The sequence below is a fragment of the Sinocyclocheilus rhinocerous genome, unplaced genomic scaffold (assembly GCF_001515625.1).
Source record: "Sinocyclocheilus rhinocerous isolate Xijiao unplaced genomic scaffold, SAMN03320098_v1.1 scaffold1641, whole genome shotgun sequence".
NCBI classification, from domain to species: domain Eukaryota; kingdom Metazoa; phylum Chordata; class Actinopteri; order Cypriniformes; family Cyprinidae; genus Sinocyclocheilus; species Sinocyclocheilus rhinocerous.
This window is the reverse complement of record NW_015635066.1, coordinates 176,500-188,880: the sequence shown is the minus strand read 5'-3', so window position 1 is coordinate 188,880 and position 12,381 is coordinate 176,500. Positions and strand designations below refer to the sequence as shown.

The 12,381-nt window shown below is 36.9% G+C and overlaps 1 protein-coding gene across 1 annotated transcript in view; it reads right to left on the bottom strand.

Moving 5' to 3' along the window:
• Window positions 1-12,381, bottom strand: part of prkx (protein kinase X-linked) — a 52,405-nt gene that overhangs the window by 16,330 nt on the left and 23,694 nt on the right. The window contains exons 2-4 of the mRNA XM_016560932.1: window positions 9,749-9,917; window positions 8,682-8,945; window positions 4,631-4,750 (exon numbers count right to left, since the gene is read on the bottom strand). Of these exons, the coding sequence (XP_016416418.1) occupies window positions 4,631-4,750; window positions 8,682-8,945; window positions 9,749-9,917 (553 nt within the window). The remainder of the gene's footprint in view (window positions 1-4,630; window positions 4,751-8,681; window positions 8,946-9,748; window positions 9,918-12,381) is intronic.

Sequence of the window (12,381 nt, the reverse complement as noted above, 5' to 3'; positions counted from 1 at the left end):
AAAAAATACTTACACATTTACATACCTGGGGTCTCTAGCGACCCTATACACTTTTTACAAAAAAATTATCAGAAAACTGGCATTCTTTTAAATTTTACTATTTTTTTCTTGTTATATTGTTTATAATTAATAGATTGAAGAATACTAAGAAAGTTGATGACTAACTTAAAAAAAATGAAGGAGGGAGAGGGTAGAGAATGATGTCCCGGGACACTAAAGACCCGAAGTATGCAATTAAGGGTTAAGGTGAATCAACATAGTGCATGGCCAGAAAAGAAAATCTTAAGCAAAAAAAGCAAAACTTGTTTTACTGAGTTGCCAGTTACATTAAAACCAGTGGGAAAAAAGTATGTCAAATTTACATGAACTCTGAAGCTAATCAAGGAGGTTATCTCTCTAGAGAGCCCAGACTGAGACTAGAGTTTCCGGAAGCAGTATGTGTCATTTCCTATGGACCCCCTACAATTTGAGTGTGAGTTTCTCTCACATATGCATAAATGCAACCTCTCTGTAGTTTTCTCACTCTCCAGGCATGTGAAGCTTCTAACCCTGCATCAATCTAAAATACTTTGTTTTTTTATTTACCCTGTTTGTGAACCATTTTTTGAATGCACTTGTTAGATACGTTTTTGACATTTTCACGAATTTTGTACCTACGTGTAGTTAGGTCTGAAATAGAATAGCACCAACAAGACATTTGCTCACATCCGCATATGCGGTCACTGCGTTGAGGTTGCGACCCTTTTCATGGCTCAATCCAGAAGGAGGCATTTCAACTCTTGCTAAATTTTCCATGAAGGAGTCTGAAACGACCTTTGACATACACTGACAAGCACACTCACGGTCTCAGAGATGACTGAAGGGAGCTTTTTTTTATGTCTGGGCAAGCTGTGCCTACAGTGCCCTCCATAAGTATTGGAACAGTAAAGGTAAAATCGCTCTGTTTGCTGTGGAGTCAAGAAATCTGTAAATATGATTAAAAAATGAATATGAGACAAAACTACAAATTGTCACATTTTATTATTGGGTGTTTCAACATACATGTTTCACCAACTAAGAAGATCAGCACTTTAGAGTTTCATCCCCCTATCTGATGTGAGCATAAGTATTGGAACAGTTGCCTCACAGGTCTTTCTAAGTGATCAGCTGTGTCCTGTTGCATTAATTCTTCAGATATTAAAAGCAGGGAATGTGTTGTATCAGTTATATCCATTGCTTCTGCATTCTGAGTCTTGCATACGATGACGACACACACAAACCAGGATGAAGACGAGGGAGCTGACTTTGAGAGAAAAGCAAGCAATTTGCTAAAATTGCTAAATGAAAAGAGGAAGTCAATTAAAAACAAAGGGCATGGAGAAATCAAGAGTTTGGAAACCACCGGCGACATCAGCAACCAACAACGACCTGATCGGCTGAGAAAAACAACAGTAGTTGATGACAGACAAATCATAAAAGCTGTGAAAATGAACCCTATAAAATACATGTCTGTAAAATCACCAACAACCTCCAGAAAGCTGGGGGGTGATGCTCTGACAATCTACTGTCCGCAGGAAACTTTGACACAGAACTACAGATGCTACACAGCAAGATGAAAACCTCTGACAAGCACCAAAACTAGAAAGGCAAGATTAGAGTTTGCAAAAGCCAGTAGAGTTTTGGAACAGAGTTTTATGGACAGATGAGACAAAGATTCACTTTTATCTAAGTGATGGGAAAGCAAAAGTGTGGAGAAAAAAGGGAACTGCAAATGACCCTAAGCATACAGCCTCATCTGTAAAGCATGGTGGAGGTTGTGTCATGGCATGGGCATACATGGCTGTCTCTGGAACAGGCCCTTTCAGTTTCAATGATGACTTAATGTATGATGACAGTAGCAGAATGAATTTGGAAGGGTACAAAACCATCTTGGCTACCAATATTCAAGAAAATGCCACCAGACTCATCAGAAAGCGCTTCATATTGCATCAGGACAATGACCTAAAACACCCTGCCAGTTCAGTCAAGGAGTTTATCAGGGTAAAGAAATGTAAAGTCTTAGATTGCCCAAATCAATCTCCAGATTTAAATCCGATTGAACATTAACTTCACCAGCTGAAGAGGAGACTAAAGGCAGAAACTCCCTAAAACAAGCAACAGTTGGTATTGGCTGCATTAAAGGCTGGGAAAAGCATTTCAAAGGATAAGACCAAGAGTCTGGTGATGTCTATGGGTCGCAGACTCACTGTTCTGATTGCATGCAAGGGATCTACAACTAAATATTAGCTTTTAATCTTTTACATCTGCCTTAGGTTCAACTGTTCCAATACTTATGCTCACATCAAATAGTGGGATAAACTCTAAAAGTGTTGTCCTTTTTATTTGGTAAAACATGTGTGTGTTGAAACGGCTAATAATAAAATGTGACATTCTGTAGTTTTGTCTCATATCCATCATTTAATCATATTTGCAAATGTCTTGACTCCACAGCAAACAGAGCAATTTTGTCTTTACTGTTCCAATACTTATGGAGGGCACTGTATGTCCATGTGCCTGTCTCTTGAAAAAATAAGGGACCAGGTCATTTTCTCTCACTCACATGCAGGAGCCAACACTTCAAAAGAAGTCTGGGATGAATGAAGATGGTAGGTCACTTTTTCCTCCACACAAGAGCCTGTGAAAGCTCTAGGGCAGATTTAGAGGTGGGAGAATGGAGCAGTTTGGACGGGATATACACTACAGCATCCAAACTTATACCAGGAGGGAAGAAGTTTCGTTTCACACCGGCTTTGGAGTCCATGTGACAAAATTAACACATTTACTTTTGCAAGACAGATATTATGCCAAAATAAATAAAAATATAATATATAATTTGTACAAAATGTATCTACAAATTTTGCATGTTGTTCTACCACACATTTATGCCCACGTGTTGGTAATAAGAATTTAATCTGGATGTAATCTTTTTGTAAACAAGTTATATTCCAAGAAATGCATCCGTCCCCTGAGATACTGTAAATATGAGCAGAATATCTGTGTGCATATTAAATATGCCAGTTTGTGCACACTAAATGTAGGCTGCGAGGATAAACATCTAGGCAAATAAGGATAAATATCAAGGCAGAACTGAAAGAGGCCATCTGCTTTGAGACATGCACATAGAGGTTTGGGCCTTTGGCAGAACTCAGTGTCTAATATTCCACTGCTGCCCTCTAGTGGTGTATCTTTGACAATAGCTGATTTTTCCTGACCACAAGCCAGTACAAATACAGTCTGAGCCACACAGGATGAAATAGCAAGTGTTGTTTTTCATCATGTATTTATTCATGACTGGTTTTGGTCAAGTAACCATTAGCTTAAGGGCAGTTAAATTATATATGGAAAATAGTTGTCACAAAATAGGATTTTTTTTCTCTCACGAACACGTGAAAGTCACGCACATGTGATGACTTTTTAAAAGATGGAAATTCAATTACCGAGTTGTTTTGCTGTAAATCAGGGGTTTTTCGACTCTTAACAAACCCAGTTACTCCCAATAATAAAAATATAGGGTGACACTTTATTTTAAGGTGTCCCTGTTAAACGTTACATGTGCTTACTATTATAATAACAATAAATGATGCATAATTGCATGCAAGTAACCCTAAACCAAACCCTAATAACTAACCCTAACTATATACATGTAGTTAATTAATATTACTCCATACTTAAAGGGATAGTTCACCCAAAAATGAAAATTCTGTCATTAATTTCTCACCGTCATGTCATTCCAAATCCGTAAGACCTTTGTTCATCTTCGGAACACCAACCGAGATATTTTTGATGGAATCTGAGAGCTCTCTGACCCTCCATAGACAGCAATGATATTACCATGATAAACGCACAGAAACGTAACAAGGACATCGGTAAAATAGTCCATGTGACATCAGGGGTTCAACCGTAAATTTCCTAACCTACGAGAATACTTTTTGTGCGCAAAGAAAACAATAATAACAATTTATTCAGCAGTTCTTCTCCGAGAGTTACAGTCTTCTGCCATTTTGGAGAGTACCCAGCGTAATGAGCATTGTTTACATTCAGCATGCGCGCACTGTCTACTGAACATAAACAACGCTGATTACGTTCAGCGAAAGCGCGCGCATGCCGAACGTAAACAACGCTCATTACGTTGATTACGTTCTGGGGTACTCTCCAAAATGGCGGAAGACGGTAACTCGGGGAGAAGAATTGCTGAATAAATGATGTTATTATTGTTTTCTTTGCGCACAAAAAGTATTCTCGTAGGTTAGGAAAATTACGGTTGAACCCCTGATGTCACATGGACTATTTTACATTTCCATTTTTGGGTGAACTAACCCTTTAAATGAATAATTACACTGTGAGACGGACACCTTAAAATAAAGTGTAACCAAATATAGATATTATTGGTAAAACTTTGTAATAACATTATTCCAATATACAATGCTTATCAGGTCATTAGCTAATTTTCCTTTAAATCACTATTAAAATATGTCATAAAATTTCATTCAGGTCTGCTTTATACATCTCTGTGGAGTCCCTGAAGTAAATTACAAACTACCAGGGCTACACAGATTCCTGGTTGAAATCCCTGGTGTAAAATGTTTAGGAAGTGATCATAGTGCCGTCTTACCCTGCAAGCATTTCAAAGATGAGAACACCCAAAGCCCACCAGTCCACGGCTCGCCCGTGACCTTTACTTTGGATCACTTCTGGAGCTAAATACTCAGGAGTACCACATAGAGTCCATGTCCTGAAAAGAAAGAGAGAATAAAATAGTGATGGACAGAAAGAGAGGGAAATCCCACAGGGTCCCAAATTCTTAGACCACTGGGATCAAAATCTGATTTATAACTGGAAATAAATGGAATGTTTTAAGATGATGAAAATAAATTATATAAACATAAATGACATAAATAAAGAACACACATGTATGATTCTGTACTTTTTCTCAGCCAGTAAATTAATCTTTGAATTTTTGAAGCTTTCTAAATTAAGTGATAGTTCACCCAAAAATGAAAATGGTCATCATTCACACACACACACACACACTCATGTTGTTTCAAACCTGTATGTCTTTAGTTTATCTGCAGAACACAAATGAGAATAAATTGAGAAAATTGTTGGAAGCCAAACCCAATTACCATACATAAATAAATAAATGGACATGAAATATTGATTTGTGTTGGCTATATATTTAACAAAGTAAAAATAGATATATAACCACAGTGTAACATAGCCCATCTACTACAGTGACTGTTTAGATAGCACACAGAGGGGTGTAATTACAGTACACCTTGTGACAGCTGGCTATCTGGACCAGATTGTATTGGCTGGTGTAAGGCAGAGACATATCCACTTCAAGCCAAGGAAACTATAAGCGTAACTGTATATTGAGCTAGAAGCTAGGGTGAAAGCCCACTACACTGTAGTAGAGGGTTTCTGATTACACAGAGTAGCTGCAGCTCCATGGGGTGAAATGACAAAACTGTTTGTTTGGGGCCATGGGGCCAGTCGATAAATGAGTCTGTTGACCTGTCCTTCAGCAAACCGCTGCCCTTTGCTTCTCTATCTGGATATGGTTTTGTAACATAATTATATGATTGTATCTGTTGATACCAGAATGTCAATAAGGAAAGGAGAAGATATATGTAAAGGAGACTTTTTTTTTTTTTTTTTTGGTTTGAGCTGCTGATCTGATTTCCTGTCAATACCAGTATCTCAATATAAGGAAATGACGAGTAACATAAAAGCTATACTGTAGACTTCTCACAGAAACATTTTGCGGTTTTAGCAGATCTTTAGCTCGACCTTCTGATTGTTCTAGCTCCTGGGTCTTCAACCTTTTTTAGGACAAAGTACATTATATAAGTATGAGAGTATATCACTTTTTAACTGGGCCAATAATAACATATTAAAACAATACTGATTTTCTAACTTAATGCAAAGTCCAGAGTTATGAACTTGTCACTTGTACATTATATTTACATTTTAGTTAAAATATTTTTAATATGGGAGCAACAACATTGATTAATTTTATTTAATATTTTATTCAACATTAACATAATATGTATTTTGTTTTTCAAGTTGTGTCTAAATCATCACAGAACTGAGGTACCTCAGGGTTCAGTGCTTGGCCCTCTTCTATTCTCAATATAACATCACTGGGCCATATTACTGCTGATACAATCATAATACTGCCATGGTGATAGCAAACTTACATGTAAGGGGGTCTAGAATAGCTTGCGTGAATGTCTCTCACAGTATTTATATTCCTTCTTTTCTTGCTCTTTATTTCAGTCTCTTTCTTTATCTTTCTGTGCTCAGCTGTCTGGTTTTAGTTCTTCTCTCTGTTAATAGAGAGGATTAGTCTCCCTTGTGTTAACTGAAGCCTCTCAGTGTCAGCTCACAACAGCATTCCAATGAACTATGAGAGAGGTTTGGTGTGATGTGATTTTCGATTGGCTCTGATGATTTAGGTTTACTCTAATTATATCAGACTGCATACTAATAGGAGCAGCGAAGAAACTGATCCGGTTATCAAGATCAGATCCTGTTATTAATATAAGCACAACTGATGACTCACTTAACAATATGTTTGTCTGCATGGCTGTATTTGCATGCCTGACTAGAAAAGGTAGGCCTGTCTATGTTGTATTTCACTGTTACTCTTTGGTGTAACGGCTGACTAGTTTGTCATTGCTGTAACAAGCGTTGTAAACATCTCAAAATTCATAGTTTAATTTTCAAAAAGGACTTTCAGGACATCAAAGTCCATCAAAGCTGTTGTGATGAAGGTGCCTTTTCCCTGAATTCCTCTTTTTTTCTTTTTGATTGGCCACTTGAAACTGTGCAGCTAGCGTTTGACAAGTTCCCTCCTTCACCCCCAAACATGACCACAATAAGAGCCCTGCAATTCATCAGTAACTCTGACACAATAATAAGCCCTCATCTTGAGCAGACATTCTGAGATGATATCAAGATGATAAGATGAAAAAAAAAAAAAAAAAAGGTACTGGATTTCCAAAGTCCTCATACTGTCCTCATTTTAACAACACAGGCGCTTCAAATGACCATTGATCAAAGTAAACAGCAAATATCTTTGAACATAAAGCCAAATGCAAATATAGCCACCAGGTGGCATTGTTGCCACATGACAGTCTGTGCAGACGCTATCTACTCAGACTGGAAAAGCCAAAGCTATTGCTTGCAGGGACAGTTGTCTTCTCCATTGGACCGGAGGCACTGCTTTCAGTTTCTATATGTGGGTCACTTGCACATCAGAGTCAGACCCCTGACGTTCTGGGGTCCTTCCTCATGCACAGAGAAACAGAAACACGACCCACGCTTACACATCAGAGGGGTCAAGGCTTGCTCTGAGAAAGCGTTGCAATACTCTGCACTGCAGATGGATATACACACACATACAAACACACAATCTCTTGTTCTTTTATTGTATTTGAATGATACTACCGGGGGCACAACCAGAGGGATTTTCAATTTCAGCAAGGTTACTCTTAAATTGGTCCATGGTCCATTGGTTGCACTCATTCAGAATTAATAACGGTGGGTTGATGGATGCTCTAGGGGGCCAAACTAAGCTAAGCCTTTTTTTTAAAGACACTCATATTAGGACAGCTTTAATAACCTGCAGAGAAGCAATCGCATATGTCTTTTGTAGGGGGAGTCACACAGTATGAGTGAATGAAGGCATTCAGTTGGATATTCTGAAGGACGAAGAGTGACATGGTGGTTCGTTACTGCATTATATATTCACTAACATCACAGTTAAAATTCTGAAAAACTCCTCTACAGAATTTCAAAGCAGGTTTAACGATTTATATTTAATTTGACAATGAGAACACTAGGAATGTTAAAATGCCATGGAATGAAGGTAAAAATCTGCAGCATGCCTAATCCAATCTTAAAAACAACTTTAATCTTCAAGGGCGCACACTTCAGATAACTGCTGCTCAGCTATCTCTCTCTCCCTGGTTTATGTAGTTAAAAATAACTTCAAAAGATTTCACAATATCAACAGATCTATCTAGGAGTGTATTAAATGAACATGACTATATTTCAATGTAATAATACATCAGCTGAGAAGACATCAACAACAAACAGAAAAACAGTATGATATCTGTAGTTAAATTTCATCATATGTTGAGTGTTTCAGGAACGAATGCACCAATGCCATTTTAGAGACCAAATATGAGAACCTACTTAACTGTCTGCAGCTCTAATGCTCCGCTGTATTGGCTTTTGGTTTTGGATTATTTATTGAGTACATAAGCACAGAATTGGACCTAAGTTAATGCATGCAATTTAACAGATTTAGGCTAATAGATAATGAATAAAAAAATAAAATAAAATAAAATAAATGAATAAATAAATAAATGTTTGTTTGGATGATTGTCCACTGTGGATAATTGTCCAAAAAATAAAAATAAAAATAAATAAATTGGTCAACCCACAAATGGTTACACAATCATGTGACACTGAAGACTTGAGAAATGGCTGTGGAAAACAAACCAAAAAAAAGTTTTACTGCATTTTTGATCAAATAAATGGAGCTTTGGTGACCATAAGAGACTTGTGTGTGTGTGTGTGTGTGTGTGTGTGTGCATGCACAACTTTTTGAAAACTACACTGTTCTTTTTGTAGATAACCAGTTGCCAACATACCTTTCAGAGAGCTTTTTAGCGAACCCGAAATCTGTCAATCGAATGTGCCCCTCACTGTCCAGCAGTATATTCTCTGGTTTCAGGTCTCTGTAGACAATTTCTTGGGAGTGAAGGTATTCAATGGCGCAGACGATTTCAGCGGAATAAAACATTCCTGTGCTGTTGCTGAAACGTCCTCGGCTGCGTAAATAGCTGAAGAGTTCACCTCCATTCACATATTCCATCAACATGTACAGAAAACGATCATCATGGTGCGTCCAGAACCTGAAAAAGTTCCACATTATATTTGTTACATGTGATTTGGTCATAGAATACATATACATATGTATACTTGCTATATGCTTGTTACAAATAGGCTACAAAAGCACAAAAAACTTCCAATAATTACAGTAGGACCACTATAGCAAGCTGAGGTCATGTCATAATGTCAATAATCATGATATAGTACAGTGGTTCTCAACCCTTTTGACTCCAAGGCCCCACGTCATAAATATATTCAAAGGCCCCATGACTTTCCTAGATTTTAGATAATTACTGGATAAGGTTTTTTAAAATAGTTTTTACCTGGTAACATATTTTTAAGCTTGGCATAATTACCAAAATGTAAATTCATTATAAAAATGCCCATGGAGTTATAAGTTTGTATAAGTCTTTTAGACTTCTCCAGGGCCAAAAAATCATACTTTTAAAATTTGACTACCTCATATATCCAGGTTTGTCAAGATGTGATCTCTCTTAAAAAAATAAATAAATAAAGTAAAATGAAATAAAATAAAAATATATTTATTTCTTGACACCCCCTAGTTGAGAACCATTGGTATAGTATAGATTAGTATCTATAGTTAAAAAATATTTAATAATAAATTCAAAGACAAATACAAAATCAAAGTTTCAAACTGACCGGAGTGATTGTAGAAGGTCAAACAACATTTGACATTGATATTTTTGGTTAAAGAGCTGAAATGTTTATACAGACCATAACCTAGTGTATTTTTACGAGATAACTATAAACAGTGTTCTCATTTCTGTTGTAGCCTATATGTTAAGGTTGCGTAGTGTTCACTTACAGTCTGACAAGGAAAGGATGGTTCACCTCCGTCAGAACCTCTTTCTCATTATGCACGTGCTGCTCCTGTTTCAGACGAATTACATCTGGGATTTTCATCGCCTTCAGAGCAAAAAAACCTCTTGTCTTTTTATCCTTCACCAGAAAAACCCTTCCAAAGGTTCCTGTACCTGAAACAATGTGGAATATTGACATAAGGAGAACAGCTACAATGTAGAAATCAATGTTAAAATATTTTCTTCATCCACAGTGAACCCAAAATATATAGACACCTAAGCCATACTTAAAAATGGGAGTGGATTTATTCATCTTTGCTCAGTTTTTCTTCCCAGTATCCAAAGGAAACCATCAAATCTATAAATTATTTTGTGATGACCACTTTAAACCACTTCTTAACTATTATCTGAGAGTATAGAAGCATGTTTGTGTTTGGTCTCTCCACAGAGATTTGTTGTCCACAGATGAATGGCACTCAGAGCTGGGAGAGTAAAACTCTCAAAGACGACCCGTCTCAAAGAAGTCTTTGATTTGTACTGTACAGGAACACGGGTTTCAGTGGGTAATAGATCTTATGTTACACGCATATGATCAATGGCGACAGAGAGAGCTCTCAAGCTGAGAGAGTAGGGCACCTTGAACCACCCACCAAATTACAGGCTACTCAGTCTCACCGGAGTGCTGTTACAAGTCTGAGAGGTCAATACCTACAGGAGACAACTTGACAGGCTATTTGGACAATACATCCTATTATATGCTCTTAGACCTAAGCCTCACACTTAATGCTTAACTAATCCTTGATTATAAACCAAACAACTTTACAGCATCATGGGGAGAAAAAAAAAGAACAGACATGCCCAGAAATGTGTACGTGAGGAGTTGGTGTACACTGCGTGTAGCACTCGGGTCAAGAGACGAAAAACCACAGTTGTGGAGTAGTGGCAGTTGTTTGGGTTTAAGGACCATGAAGTAGATCAAGGAGCTGAGATACCGCAGAGAGGCTTGTGTTTTATTTGTTTAACCTAGCTTTAGCTTGAGAAAGACTTTTTACCTAGACACCCGAGACAGAACAAACACCCATGACATTTTGATGGATGTTATCGTAAAAAAGAAAGAAAGAAATCATGGTTTTTGATTTACACTAGCGTTCAAAAGTTTGGGGTCATTAAGATATTTTACCTTTATTTTTTAATACTTTGAATTAATCTAACTTAATACTTTTATTCAACAAGATGTATTAAATTGATCAATTTAATTTTTTTTAATTTATTTTGATAGTTTTACATTTTTAAAAGCTAGGCATATATTCATGACATAAAAAAAAAATCATGTAATACAATTAAAAGAATAGTTCACCAGAAAATGAAAATTCTGTCATCATATACTCACCCTCATGTCGTTCCAAACCTGTATGAGTTTCTTTCTTATGTTGAACACAAAAGAAGAAATTTGAAAGAACCAAAGGGATGTTGGTCCCCATTGACTTCCTTAGCAGGAGAAGAAATACTATGGAAGTCAATGGGGACCTTCAACTGTTTGATTTCCAGCATTCTTCAAAATATCTTCTTTTACGTTCAACATGAGAAAGGTTTGGAACGACATGAGGGTGAGTAAATGATGACAACGTTTTCATTTTTGGGTGAACTATCCCTTTAAATGTCTCAAAAAAAAAAAAAGTCTTTCAGTTTGATCTTTGATAAAAATTCAAAACCATTTCTAAAAATATTTATTAATGAAATTTCTGAATAAAACCATTACCTAAAAAGACAATCCAGTACTGAGACTCATGGCTCTTTTTCCATGTACAGTAAAAATGAAAGTGTAAATGTCATAAGAAGACAGAGTTAGATTTCAAGAAACAAATCAAGAAACAGAATTAGAAGAAAAATGATTAATGACACCGAACTAAGCTCTGCTCTTTTTGTAATGGGGTAGTTTTAGACAACCTACATTTCCTTGTAGCTGCATTGTGATGAGTTACGAGCTACGATACTGATGGAATAACTGACATGGAATGTTGGCATTTAACACGTTTACCTCACACAAGGAATCTTTGTTCAGAGACCACTGCGTTAACATGGTTACACAAGCATGGAAGAAAACAAATGCCTTAGCTGCCAGAGGGGAGGGAACGGGACTGCTACACGTGAAGCAAGACACTTGATGACACATTATTAGATCATGTTTCCTGCCTGTTACAGGGAAATCTTATTCAGCTGGCAACAAATTCAAAACATCAAAGGAGTTGTTATTGTGAACTTATAAGTGAAGAAATCAAAGTCACTATAGAATACAACAGCATGACGTTTACATGCACCAAAATAAGCAGTTAGTGATTGGACTGATGACTCGATCGGATTGAAAATTCGTGACGTGTTTTCTAAAAGTTTAAACTGTTTTAACTTTGCATGGCTTTCTATACATCTCGTGTGTGAGACGCGAGTGGAGCAGTCATATTTGTCCGTCTAAAAAATGCGCTGAATATAGTTCTGTGTGAATGGCTTGGTTTCGGTTTTAACCTAATCAAGATCTTCTCTGCATTGAGCTTCTATATTTATCTAATATTTTGAATGAATAACGCAGCAGTGGCGCGTCTCGTGGGCTAGACTAACAAAACATTAAACTACAACGTCACTT